Here is a 14,439-nt window from a genome sequence, read left to right as displayed (position 1 = left end):
TTTTGCAAAAAGTAGCCTTTTTAGGCAATTTTAAAAAACTTATTCACATATTAATGTTTCTTTAAAAATTATCTGTTTATGTTAAAGATTTTTTCAGTTCATTTATACAGCAGCTTAGTTGACAGTTTGTTTGGAAACTGGGTTTGCACATCTCTATCTTCTTAAACTATCCAGGCATTTCAGAATTGCCTATTTTGAACTCATACCAACAAATCCGATAGCATGTAGGAGATCTATGGAAAAGCTAAATTTTGCCTATTTGTGTAAGTAACGAGTGTAATTTGGAGCCAGATTTCTGGTCAGTTGTTGAAGTTCAACTGTATGATGAGCATAGATCTGGATTAGTTAGTCCACCTTACTAGCTACTGTGCTCAGGGTCACAGTTAAGCTTTTCCATCTGCTAACTTCTAGTGATAATTAAGACATTTGGAGTTTTATTCTTTAATCTAAGCTTTAACCAAAATTATCATTATTATTACTTGTAGGTAGTTCTTACACCAGGGATTGAAGAGGCAGCACTGCTAATTCGTCAAATAGCTGACAACATTTTGATGACTTCTAGTTTCAGTCCTCATGAATGGCTGGATAAATCTTGGCTTTCTGTCTTGCCCTCTGAGGTTTATTTAACTTTATGTTATATTACACTGTTTTCTCCCTGTTTCTCAGACTAAGCTGTAGGTGAAACATTTTTAAAAAATATGTTATTATATTAATTTATACATTTTATGTATGTGTATGTATGCATATTTGCTATAGATACATAAACACACACATGTATGTAAAGCTTCTGACATCAGTCATCTTTGTTGGCAGAACTAGGATTTCCCCTGTGCTTTCACAATTAATCTTTAGAGAAATTCATTCTTCACATCTCTAGGCTGCTATGTGTGACTCCGACATACTTTCAGCACTGTATTTGAAAAACTATCCAAACTGTAAAAGTGAAAGATATAGCAGCTCACTTGTGCAGTAAGCCAAATTCACTGATAGTGAACCATTACTGAAGTCAGTGAAGTCGCTTACAGAGTTTTTTAACACAAGCTAATAAAAATTTGCTTAATTCATCACACAGTATTTGGAAATAGATATTACTGGACCACATCTACCAATCGTGTTTAAATATTGACTTTTTCTAGTGTGTATATTGAGGTTTCCAAATTAAAGATGAAGATTGAGTCATTTTACATGAAAAGCCTGAATTCCTGAAAAGTCAAGATACCTTTTAGAGTTAGCAGAATTCAAAAGCATTTTGAATGAGTCCTGACTGAGAAAAGTAGTTGGTTGTATTTTATCTCTGTTGAAGGCAATAGATCCTGATGTGTTGAATGCAGAGCTTTATGAAAGTCAGGAACAGGAAAATGAAGTTCTTTAGATACCACTGTCTTCAAGTTACTGCCCCTTCTGTGACAGTCAGTCTCCACCTAGTAATTCCTGCTCTGGCACCTGTCTATTTGCTGTTTACAAATGTAACTTTGGTAAAATAAAATAGTTTTGTTGGTTTATCTTCACCTAAATAATTCTTATCGAAACAGAGAATAAACAGTAAATCCAGTAGTGTGTTTAGAAGTCAGGTTTAAATGATTCAGTGGTTCCTATAAAAACAGTCTAGGATTTTTATTTATTTATTTATTTATTTATTATGTACTTATTTTTTATCAAACTAGTTTGCAGAATTTCCTCTTTAACAAGAACGGTACACTGTTAAAAACGTAGTAAAAATAAAATAAATTTCATGCAAAGAGCATAAAACACCTGTCTAAAACTGCACAGATTCAAAGATTACATGATGTGACCTATTGATAGGAATGGGATTGTAGAAACAAAAATAAACATCTGACAAAATTATTTCCATTTCCAGATGGAGAAATACTTGCTTACCTTTCCATGTATCAACCCCCTGGTTGCTCAGCTGATGTTAAAAAGGGAATCTTCTTTGAACAGGCTTTTTCTTGCAAGCTTTGATCAACTCCAGGAATTCCTACCAGAGGTTCCAAAAAAAGTCTTAAAGGTCAGTCAAAAGTAATTTATGTTTTAGCTCAGTCTATTTGCACAGTTGTCATTCTTTCCCTTTTTTCTTCTTTTCAATCTGATACTACATGGCTGTTTTCTAGAGTCATTTAAAAATGAATTCACGTTCTATTACTTTCAGAACTTCAGTGTATTGTTCATATTTAAATTATTGCCCTCGCTAATCCTCAGCAGATTTTGTTGGGCTATCGTTATGTTTGTGTGAAGGTTATCAGAACTGGAAAAATTCCTTAACTGGGAAGATACTCTGAAAAATCAAATGGAAAAAAAGTCTAAGCTATATCACATCAAGTACTCTACCAGCATATATCTTTATATATCTCTATAAAACAATAATTGTTTTATAATTGTTTTCCTTTCCTCTTCCCCTTTCCTCCTGCCATCTATTTGTCTGCACTGTAGTATAACCCACCACTTGTAAACTTAATGCACAAATCATTTGAAGGAGCCCTAGAGTTTAAGAGGAATAATTCTGTCAGCTGAAGTGTCTGAAATTCTGTCCTCTGCTACTTGTTTCTTTGCTGCTACTGTTTTCAGTTGGGCTCTTAGAAAATTACTGACTCATTATAGTCAGCTGGGCTTGGAGAATATGACCTATGAGGAGTGACTGAAGGAATGTGGGCTGTTTCATCTGGGGAAAAGGAGGCTGAGGGGGGATCTTATTGCTCTCTTCCAGTATCTGAAAGGTGCTTACAGCAAGAGGGGGGGGGTTCTCACAGGTGACAGGACATGGGGAAGTGGCCTCAAGTTGTGCCAGGGTAAGTTTAGGTTGGATATCAGGAAACACTTATTTACAGAAAGGGTTGTTAAGCACTGGAACAGATTCCCCAGGGAGGTGGCTGAGTCACCATCCCTGAATGTGTTTAAAAACTCTTTTGATGTGGTGCTCAGGGACACGATTTAGCAGAGGGCTGTTAGGGTAATATGGTTAGGTCGTGGTTGGACTCAGTGGTCTTTAAGGTCTTTTCCAACCTGAGGTATTCTATTATTCTCTGTTTCTATGATTTTATTATAAAAGGGGAGGGCATCCTGTTTTCCTAAGTCATTCAGCAAAGGTGAAGGTGCAAGGGAACAGATATTCAGGCACTATTAACTTACACGTGTTATTATAATAACTACATGTGCGTACAGCAGTGTTTACTGAGTGAAAAGTATTTCATCAGTTTAATCCTTCCATGACATGTGACATTTACCGATACATTGAGGATACTACTTCTTTCAGTCCTATCTCATGAAAGAGAATATACTACAACACTGGTTTCTTGTGGTTCAAGTAATGTGCTGTTTATTACTTAGTCTCTTTATAGATGTGAGACTGGTGGCACACTGTCTACCATGAGTGATTCTCTTTCTATATTGCCAAGTCTTTTATTTTTATTTCCAGTAAACAAATATATATATATATATATATATATATAAGCTTTAGAATCCTTACTAGTGATTTAACTTTCATATTTGAGAGTGTAGTCCTGCACTATAAAAACTGCTCAAATTCTTTTCTTTGGTTTCAGCTTTTTAGTGACATTACCTCTTCATACAGCATAAATGCTGCTGCTCCACCAAAAACAACAGTGAAACATGCATCACCTCCAGAAAACTGGAATACTTTTAAAAGACCCTATCCAGATTATAAGCAAAATTCTCAGTCTTTAGAGTTGCTACCTAAGGCACAAATCATCACAGGTAACTGACTTACTTCCAAAATGTATCATCTCTGAAACCAGGTGAAAATCTGTTAGAATCTTTATTTTCTAACCATTGAAAGATGAATTGTTATGAAGAGACAGGCTATATTTTAATGCTCACTGGATTCCTTTTTTTACTAAAAAATTTAGAGAGACATGCTGGTTTTTCAGTTTTTCAAAGAGAATGATTCAAATATTTCTCCACCAGGGCCATCTCGTGTGAATTCTGAAGCCACATTTCTTCCATTGAAACATAATCAAGGTTTTATCAGCTCTGACCTTTCAAGCTATATGCACGAGAGACCATGTTTTTCAGAAGCAGCCCCAGAGAGGAAACAGAATTTCTTTGTTGAACCAAAAGGCTGTGAAGATTCTGCTCATCTAAATGCTACATATTCTTTTTATGTTAAAGGTCAAGCTTTCAGGAAACATTATATCTCTGATCATTCCTCCAAAACTTCTGAAAAAGATTTCTTTACAACTTTCAGTGGCTGTGTACCTCCTGACAGCTCTATAGCTTTTATGGAAGAATTTAGAGACACAGCATTTAAGAGTCCAGAAATTCTGATTGATGAGACTCCATGGAAAGACTTTTCATCCACTTGCACATATGATTCATTTGCAACTAGCTTAAGTCACTCTGATTCCCTTGTTGATCCAGATGAAATTCAAACTCTATGTTCTCAAAACCAAGGTCAAGAACCTTCAGGAAAGAGAAAGCGAAGTCCACCATTCTTATGGGCAAAAGGAAAAAAACAAATAGGTATGTACAAAGCAAGGAGAATTCACTGCAATTTTATTTGTAACTTCATTGGAAAAAGTACTACCTGTAAAACTCAACTTCATATTTTCTTTAAATAATTACTTAATACAATCTAATAATATTCATTTTCCTGTTGTGCAAAACACCTGCACTTGTTTTCCTTGTGTAATAGAAGATTCCTAAGTATTTAAGTTCATTTTGGAGCAATAGGAAATTAAACTATAAATCATGGAATGTCTTGAGCTGGAAGAGACTTTAGAGCCCACCCAGCTCAAACCACCTTCCCTGGGCAGTGTTGCCATCCATTAGATCAGGCCACCCAAGGCCCTGTCCTAACTGGCTGTGAATGCCTACAGGAATGGGGCACCCACAGCTTCTCTGGGCAGCTTCACTGCCCTCTGAGTAAATAATCTCTTCCTTCTTTCTAATCTGAATCTCCCATCTTTAAAAGCATTACTCCTAGTCCAGTCACTACTTGTCCTTATAAAATGTCCCTCTCCAACTTTCCTATAATAGGCTACCTTTGAACACTGCAAGGGCTGCACTGAGGTTTCCCCTGTGTCTTCTTCACGGGGCTAAACAATGAATCTTGAAATTATAACAAGCCATATATTATCTAACAGAAAGTTTAGTGTGTTATTAGGCATTTATTGTAGGGCACAGTATATATGCATGGAGCCTTGAAAGTAAGAAAAAATCTTTAGTCCCCACTAGACTAAATATTGTTTTGTTGCATATAGTAGGCTTTTTGTTTCTTTTTTTTTTTTTAATCTGCTACTTCTTACAAGGTAAGATGCCAAGTTCTTAAAAAATACAAGGCTAAGCTTCTTAAATAAACCTCCTAACCCCTAGAATAGATAGTCTGTGTTTTCTCTGTTACTGTCTGTAGTTAAAACTCCCGGTGACAGAGCAAAGCCAACATGGTATTAAATACTACCACTAATTAGGTCAGGCTCATTCATGTAAAGCATATGTAACTAATTGATATCATTGTGTTTAGTGGGCTGCTTAAGGCAATTCTGACACTAAGTACAGGAAAAGTTAATTGGATATGGTGAACTGCTTTCAGTTTTCAGGCTATGAAAATTAAAATGCTCAACTGAAATTATGAGTAGACCTTTTGCATCTCCATTGGAATAACAATTGTGACCTGCATTATTGCTGGATAGTTAACAATATTTCAGTAGCCTGTAACTGACTCTGATGGCAGAAAATTCTAACCACAGTAGTTTCCTTTGATCAGGGCTGGTGAATTTGCTTGATGTTTTGGAACAACAGGCATGCTTTACTTTATCAACCATTAGTCAAGGGAAAAACCAAGGTCTGTTAAGTAAGCTGTGCATGCTAATGCAAAAAACACTTCAAAACAGTGAAGGCTTTCTGAAATCTCAGATTTAGGAAATGTACACAGTCGAATTAGAAAGACACGTTGGAAACATTCAGGAATTTCTGTAAGTTTAGGAAGAAAAACGTTAATTAAACCTCAAATAATTAATGCTATTACTCTAAACTACTATTTTTACTGACACAGAGGAAATCAATTACTAAGTGTATTACAATAGAGCTTTAACATTTTGTAAGGCCTAAACAGAATTTTCTTCCGTTAAAGCATATTGATAAATTAACTTCTCAAATACTTTATGTAAAAAATACTTAAGAATGTAAAAGGAACTTTCTTCAACTAACTTAGGAACACTTTCTGTCTCTGTTTTAAAAGAATTAGCTTTTGTAATGACTGAATTGTACTGAGTGTAATACTAATGAAATAGAAATTTGTTTGAAAGCTGGTACTGAAATATTCCAGTTAAGCACAGCACAGGTTGGTTATATATATAAGGTTCCATACTACTATTATGCGGTAAAATGCATCAAATTGATCAATAATTGTAAACAGCAGTTTATATCTGTACATATTTAATTTTATGGTGGTTAGCTTGTTTCATACAAACTACACTTGTTGCAGATGAAGCCTGTTACTGCTTCTGAGAAACATGTAGTTGAGTTTATATTTTTGGCTTGTTATGCTGATCCTTAGTTTCCACCTTCTTTACCAGATCTGGGATTTGAAGAAGTACCAAGAATTAAAAAAAGGAGACTGATGTATGAAAGAGTCCCTGGAAGAGCTGATGGACAAACACGTCTTAAATTCTTTTGAATTGAATGGTGACTTGCTGCCACATCTCTTTCTTTTTTTTTTTTTCCTTGATCCTTAAACCATTTAGATAAATTATTGTTGTTGTTGTTCATTTTGAGAGGGAAAATAGTATTTGGGATTTCTGACTAAACAAGGATTTCTTTTTTAGTTCTCACTTAACCAACCAGTTCCTTTAGCCAGGAGAATTACTGATGTAAACACCTATCTGTTCATATACATTGTATAAAGTTACTTCATCATTTTTTATTAAAAAGAAGAAGAAGAAGAAAGAAGTAACGTGCTAAAGCATGTTGAGTTTTCATGTTGAGTTTTCAAGTAACCTGTGTTTCCTCCTTGAGGATGCAGGCTTTCATGTTTTATAGCAGGACTGGATTTGCCTGAATCTCAAAACTGATGATAAAGTCTTAGAAATTCCTTGCGTATAAAGCAAGAGATTTTTCTGCTTGTCTTTTGGGTTCAGTTCTACTTCATGCCTTCTGACAGCTCTTCTGGAAGCCCTGTGATGTTCTCAGTTCCTTCATGGCTTGGGTGTGGCTTTAGTCATAATCAACCTTCATAAACAACACCCAATACCAGAAATTCTAGGCTATAACAAGGAAGTATAGGAGATTAGACAACAGAAAAAAGTCATCTCAGTTACAAGCTGCAGAAGAGAAGATGTGTCCAGCTCCCCACTCTCCATCAAAAGATTTGACAACAGAGCTAGAAATATTTGTGGAGGCAGTGGTAGAGAATAACTCCGTTCTGCTGCTGCCTTGCATGGTCTGCTTGTTCAGAATATTAGTGTCTCTTCAGCGACCTTGCATTCAGATAAGTCAGTTTTCAAACTCACTTTTTTTTTATTAAGCTTAATGCATTAACAGAAAAAAAAACATATGTATGGTTTTGGCCTGCAATAAAATAATTTCTTGGTGTTGAGTCTTCATTAAGCACATATTCACTATCTGGACAGATACAGTCAGTTCTTAGAGGAGCAGCTTTGGCCTCTCAGTGAAAACGTGGCTCTGATTGTTAACCAGGAACTCCTAGAAGTACGATGTCAGTTCCAGAAGTAGTTCACAGTAGATTCCACAGGTTATTTGTATCCAAACTGGTTGCAGGATTTCAGAAAATAGTTTTCGTGTGTGGTATTAATAAAATCTCTTATAGGGCTGTAAATTTGCCAATGTTTCCATGTTTGACCAGCACAAAGTAGTTACTAAAATAAAAGTCGCATTTTGCTCACTATTTCTGGCCCATTTTTGTGGTTGCTTGACTTAACCATTTTCCATCTCTTTACAACACAGATTTGGCTCTGTTTTTCAGAACTGCCTCCCAGCTTGCCAGGCTCAGGAATTTCTTCTTTTAAGAGTGCAGCTCTGCAGAAACTTCTTCACAGATGACCACAGTGGAGAAAATTACAGGTGCCAATCCCTAGCTTTGTGTTCGTGTCTGAAGGTCTTTGTGCAGTGCGTACCCAGGAAGCCAAGCAGTGCAGCAAGCACACTCCTCTGCGGATATCTGAACCTGTATCTTCCTTTCATGGGACTTCAGCATAACCAGCATGCTGCCAGCCTGTCACACCTGCTGGACAAGGCTTTCGTCTGCTGCTGTTATTAGGCATGGACACAGCTGGGATCCCACAGAGACACAGGTCTGGATTATGTGCCATTCAGCGCAGCAGGGGGTTGGGGCTTCTGAGGCCTCTGAGAAGCAGCTGCTTTCAACTTAAGACGTTTTCACCGTTTCATAGGCACCCACAGTGTATGTCCACACCACACATGTTGAGTGTGGTGTTTCAGCTGACAGATGCCAGATGGAGCAGGGCAGGGCAATCAAAAGGCAAGATCCAAGACCGACCAGCTTGCAGCAGCCACCCACTGCTGCACACAGCAGTTTGGCTGCTCCCACTGCCAGCTCAGCAGAACCCAGCACCAAGGAGAATAACAAATGTTGCTGCTAGTGGTAAGCTTTATTCTGGGATGGAAAAAAAAGAACAACAAACCACAAAGGGTTTGTTTGGGAGGGAGTGGCTGATAGCCAATTGCTGGATGTTCAAAGATATTTGAGGCCAACTCTCGCCTCTCTCCCCCCCTCTCTGAGATGAATATTTTGATCCCAGCCTGAGCCTCTGAGCACCTCCCTGCAAATAAGAACACCAGTGTTTCCTCTGGATTTCAACAAGACGCGCGTGTGTCAGGTATCAAAGGAAAGCTGGCAGCCATACTCTCAACATCCCACAATAAAAAGGAAGCAGGAGCAGAGAAGGGCACTTAGGGAAGGACATTCACTTCTGTACTTAGAAGTACAATTTATATTGGCAGTGTTATTACTGTTGTTTCAGTGTCTCCCAGCAGGGCAGCAAGTGTGAAAACCATTTGTTAAACTGAACTGTTTGGAGGACATTCGCTGCACCGCACCAGTTAGCACTGATGAGGATTATACATTCAGATCACTGAAGGTAGACTTCAAAACCTTTAAGTGGGCCTAGTAATTCAGTTACTGTCCAGCCTAAATATTTACATAACTATACACAATAAGATACTTTCTAATATTCCAACACTGACCTTGTCCTTAAGGATAAAAACAACTAAACAAGAAAAAAAAAGCACCAAAAAGACAACCAAATAGCTTGAAGCCTTCCCTCCCATTGCAAAACCTCAATGCCCCCCTTCAACGTACTCGAACGAATCCGTCCTCTTTGACAATTAAATAATGGAATCAAAGCCAGTAGGGAAAGGAATTTTATTTCCAAACTTTTAGAAGGTTAATACAAACAATAGAAAGTAAACAAAATGGAAAACCTAGTAAAAAATTTAAAAAAAAAAATCTATCCTTGTAAAATCGTTCTATAGAAAAGTGAAGGCAAACGACCGAGTGTATTTTATTTGTGGAACTTGGTAATTCCGTGCGCTTCAAACCTTGGAAATCATGCACACAACTTTCTTTGGACGCTTATGTGTTTTCAGAGTGAGTTTGGTTACATTTCAAACATTTAAACACGAGATTCCACCCAGGCAGTGTGTTCACAAATGCGAATTATGAGAAGCATTAAGCAGCGCAGGGCCTTTGTAAGTGACCTGCCTTATGGAACAAGACGGTGCTACACGCCGTGTCAAGCAGTTTCTAACAGGTGTCATTTGTGCACCTACAAGCACTTGGAAAAAAACAGTGTTGCTGGTTTCAGGTTTAAAGAAAACTTGCTTCTGAGAACATCTCCGGTAACACTATCAGCATCTGCTTTTAGGTTTTAACAGTTCATTGCTCAGATGTTCTGCTTTGGAAAATACAAATAGTTATTACCGTCACTCCAGCCTAACAACCTACCGAGTTAGAAATAGGTGATTTGGTAAAAAATAATCACGTTTTTGCTTTCTGAAATGTAAACCTCCCAAGTAGTATTTGTGTAGACAAGTCTAGCGTAGTAACAATGTCGGCTTTTACCAAAAGGACCATTTACGTTAAAAAAATTACAAAAAACATTAGTAAAAGTGTGAGGTATGACTACACAAGGATGAACAGATCAATATCCACGTTTTAGCCACACAGAAGTAAGGGCACAGAGATACTTTTCTTGAGGAAAAGGCCATTGTTAGTCATGTCATGCTTCAAGGCATCTCTCTGCTGACCATCCCTGTTAAAGGAAAAAGAGTTTATTAAATGCTTTCTTCCTACTCAGGTACATTTCTTAAGTAACCTATAGCACAAAAAAGCTCCTTTGAACAGAGAAAACCTGAGTAGCCACTTTCCTCTGTTGGACGTTGACGTCCTTGAATAACTGCAAACTTTCTATACTGGCTTTTTCAATTCTGCACTCTTTTTTTACGATGCTGAGGTAACTAAACTAATATCTAGAAAAACATTGGCCAAAAAAATGATAGAAAGATGCCTTGATCCCAGCTACACGTGTCTAAAACTATCATAAATCAACCATAGAACTCTGGCTTGGGAAAGTGCTTCATATCCTGCCTTGATGACGCAATCAAAACTGAACCCTAGAAATAACACACACGCACACAAAAGGGCTGCTTTAATAACAGCAAAAAACATGTAAACATGCGCAACAGTCACTATCAACTTTATCTGAGACAGGAAGAATTAAGGGATAGCATCTAAATTAAGAAAGTCTCCTGCTTGTGCTTTCTTCCACACACTTTTCCACAAGAACAATTCACGCTTAGCTGCGTTCTCTCCTCCTGTTCTAAGGCAGACAGAGCTCTGGTAGCACTTCATCTTCTAGCCCTGAGCTGAAAACTGTTACAAAGAACGTGCTTAGAGACTGTCCCAGCTCTGCTCCGCTTCTGCATCAACTATAACAAGAGAAAAGCCGTCAGGAGGCTGATACAGCCAAGGGAGGATGTCGGAGACAAAATGTATTTTTAACAAGACTCTTGCCTAAGCTATGATCTTGACCAAGACTCACGAAAGTACTGAGGTTTTATCTCACTTCCCCAAGCCAGGTACATGACTGTTTATGTTTGTGGCTTTGTCAATTACACACGGGAAGTTTTTATTATTTTAGATGCTGATAACGAGCCCAGAGCTGCTCAAATGCAAAAACAAACAAACAGAAACACGAAAAGAAAAGGACGGTAAAAAAGAGGCATAGTTCAGTTGCCATACCTAAAAAGAAGCAGAAAACAGTTTCTAGAGCCAGCAGGAATGTGGCAAACAATTTGCTATGAAGAACTCAAAATCCAAGCAGCTCTCACGGTGCCCCTTTGTCATTGCTGGAGCAATGAGAGCAGTGGTGGTGGTATCTGTGATTTTGTTACCTGACTTCAGAGCAGAGCGCAGGATCTGGGCTCACGGAAGGGATTGCTCCCCGCAGGAACCCCAACCAGCAAGGCATCTTTGCAGGCATTTTGCATGCAGTATTGCTGGAGCTCTGCAGCTGCCTGGGAGACCTGAGTAAAGAAAAAGGAAAAACAAATCTAGAGAGGAAACTAATTCATTCACAAGCATCTATTGGGCATTTCCTCTTGCAGAAGCACTATCAAAAAGTTGGGGAGAAGTCAAGTCAGCTCTTGAGTTCTAAAACATCACATAAATCAACACAGGCACTCGTCTGCAGAGCTCTGATGAGACATACGTCCCGCTACACTGGTGATGAGCTAGAGCTGCATACAGGGTTGAGGTGTGAGTGGCATGGAACTCATCTCCTCTGAAAGAGACAAGGCTGTGACCTCGACATTTTCCACTCTGTTGTACAGTTTTGTGTTTGAACTCCGATATTCTCAGATCATTTATGAAAAGGACTTTTACTTTCAAACTGTTGAGCAACACAAAGCCTAATAAGGAAAGAAAGCAAGAGAACAAGGATGTCAAGCCTTTGGTTCAAACTGCTACCTTCCCTGGCAGTGAAATCACACCCCAGAGGTGCAGAACAAGCCCAGGAGCCCAAAGGCAAGCTGGTTGTTCTCCTTGTGGACAGTCGTGTGTCTGTATTTCTGAAGGGAAATGTCAAGGAATTCCCAGTTTCTGGGATGCGCATTGGTAACAGCTGCAGGGAAGCGCTGATGCTCACGTTGTCAGACACAATTTGGTGAAGGGAAATCCTGAGCACACTGCTGGTTCTCCTCCAACCCCCATCGCCACCACACAACTTCTAAAACATTGCTTTTCCTTCTATACAGGGTTGCAGTGTTGCCAGGGGAGGGATGAACCAGAATGACTATCCACGCTCCCCAGCCTCTAGACCGAAGGATCCACACTGGAGACCTGGTGGGATTTTCATTGTGGGCCATCCAATCTGACAACACCTGGAAGTGCACCTGTAAATCCGGCCTGGTGAGCGCGCTTGTTCACTGTTTTGCTGCTGCCCCGTTCCCTGCCTGCTGACTCTCCTTCCGAACACTGATCCTGGTAACTGCCTAACTCTCCAGCAGATGTTAGCACCGCAGGAAATTGTTGAGAGAAACATTTTCCCACAGCCTGACAGATCCTCTTGGGAGGAGCAGAAGGAGGAACATCCACAGCAAGGATTCCCTGCCGCTCAGCAGGCTTTGCCACTTGTCCCTCTCTTGGGGACAACCTCTTTATGGATGCTGCAAAGGACGATGCAGCCTCCACCCTGCCTAGCCCCGTTGGTCCCCTGGGATATTAATGTCCTTGTCTTAATCACAGTGCTGATGCTTGAGCCCTTGGTACACTGAGTTCCAGGACAGATCTTGACACTCTTTGCCCTGCACAACCCCCCACAGCACTCCACTCCTCCAGCTCACACAGACAGTAGAGGGATTTCTTCTGTATTTCGTCCCAGCACAGACGTGCTGTGAGCAGCAGCCTCCTGCATGCAAGACGCGTGGGGGTACTTCTTTCCTTCATGGTTTCCTCTTTCTGAAAATATCGTTCCTGTCTACTTTTTTAGCTGTCGGGGTAAACAAAATCACCACTGGAACTTGTAGTGTGGGATGTATTTATAAAACTCCTTTCATATTCAGCTTCCTCCTGAAAACACATTGTGTATTCAAAGTAACCAAAACAATGTTTTCTCCTATCCCGCCATCAGCTAAAGCTACAGCTGATTCATGCGGTTTCTGCCAGATGTCCCTTGATGATTTTACACTCTGTATCAAGAAGCCTGGATGACACGATTTTATCATGCACAGCTTGGTTCGTTGCTGTGAAAAGACATCAAGAGAGAAAAGGCACCCAAAATGATTTGTAAGCCCATAAACTTCACCCAGCACTGTGCAAACCAGTGTTTTGCAACTGGATGGAGAAAAATGGAGGATGCACGGAGGTGGTGAGGGCAGAGGGGAGTACAGGACGCACATTAATTAGACTTTTATCACTTTGTACCCTTTGATGGATTTTGTGCATGAAAAAGAAGTCACTCCCCTGAAGAACTTGTGGACTCTGCACCTGCTGGGAACCGAGGCGGGACTGCAGGGCTGCATTTGGATTGGAAGAGGAAAAAAGAAGAAGGAAAAAGGAGAAAGGAAAAATAAACCCAACACCGGAGCAGACAGATAACAGCGCTGCCTCACTGGCCTGTCTTTGTCTGGAAACATGCAGCAGGAGAAGGTGCATGCGTGCGTAGAAAATCGCCTGTGTCCCCGAGCTGTCAGCTGGTAGAAAACACCCGGCTGCGGGGAGCTGTCGGGCGCGGCTCCAGCGGCGGCTGCGTGCCCGTCGGAGCAGAACTAACGCGGGGCTGCTCCATTATTCATCACGGCCTCCCGCCGGGGAGAGGCGCTTACCCCGCGGTTCGGGAGGGGCGGCGGCCCCGGCAATGGGCTCGGAGCCCCCGCGGCACGGGCACCTTCCGAACCGCGGGCAGAGAGCTCTCCGCGCACCGACATCCGCGCCCGGCCCCGCCGAGAGCGAAGCGGGGCGGCTCCGGGACCCCCGGGCGGTCCGGCTCACCTTGATCCTCTCCACGGCGGCCTCCAGCTTCAGCTGCTCCACCAGGCGCTGCATGGTGCTCAGGCTGCCGGCCGACGACATAACGAGGGCAGGCAGGATCGGGACGGCGCGGATCGGATCGTCTCGGCGCGGCTCGGCACGGCTCTGCCGGCACCGCGGGAGCCGCCCGGGGGAGGGGCCGCGTCCGCTCCGCCCCCAGCAGCCGGCCTCGGGTGATGAACTCCGTCTTCCATCCGAGACTCCGACTCTTTTCCTTTAAGATGCCATCGTACCGGTCTCTGCTTCCCAGGAGCCGATAGAAGGACGCATGGGAACGGCGGGAAGCCGAAGGTTCAGGCTGGGCATAAGGAAGTATTTCTTCACCATAAGGGTGATCAAACATGGGAACGGGCTTCCAGGAGAGGTGGTTGCTGCCCCGTGGCTATCAGTGGCCAAAGGGCATTTGGAGAATGCGCTCA

At 40.9% G+C, this 14,439-nt stretch overlaps 2 protein-coding genes across 2 annotated transcripts in view; one reads left to right on the top strand and one right to left on the bottom strand.

Moving 5' to 3' along the window:
* SHOC1 (shortage in chiasmata 1) overlaps positions 1–6,631 on the top strand; it is a 47,250-nt gene extending 40,619 nt beyond the window's left edge. The window contains exons 21-25 of the mRNA XM_072360355.1: positions 486–617; positions 1,859–2,008; positions 3,540–3,711; positions 3,922–4,476; positions 6,531–6,631. Coding sequence (XP_072216456.1) covers positions 486–617; positions 1,859–2,008; positions 3,540–3,711; positions 3,922–4,476; positions 6,531–6,631 — 1,110 coding nt within the window. The remainder of the gene's footprint in view (positions 1–485; positions 618–1,858; positions 2,009–3,539; positions 3,712–3,921; positions 4,477–6,530) is intronic.
* Positions 6,632–9,342: 2,711 nt separating this feature from the next.
* On the bottom strand, positions 9,343–14,154 carry GNG10 (G protein subunit gamma 10). The gene is made up of 3 exons (XM_072359307.1): positions 13,982–14,154; positions 11,386–11,517; positions 9,343–10,244 (listed from the first exon to the last, which is right to left on the bottom strand). The coding sequence occupies exons 1-2, from the start codon at positions 14,060–14,062 to the stop codon at positions 11,392–11,394; spliced, it is 207 nt and encodes a 68-aa protein (XP_072215408.1). The 5' UTR covers positions 14,063–14,154; the 3' UTR covers positions 9,343–10,244; positions 11,386–11,391.
* Positions 14,155–14,439: the final 285 nt, after the last annotated feature.

Source organism: Excalfactoria chinensis, chromosome Z (genome assembly GCF_039878825.1).
Source record: "Excalfactoria chinensis isolate bCotChi1 chromosome Z, bCotChi1.hap2, whole genome shotgun sequence".
NCBI lineage: Eukaryota > Metazoa > Chordata > Aves > Galliformes > Phasianidae > Excalfactoria > Excalfactoria chinensis.
This window is presented reverse-complemented; position numbering and strand designations above follow the sequence as displayed.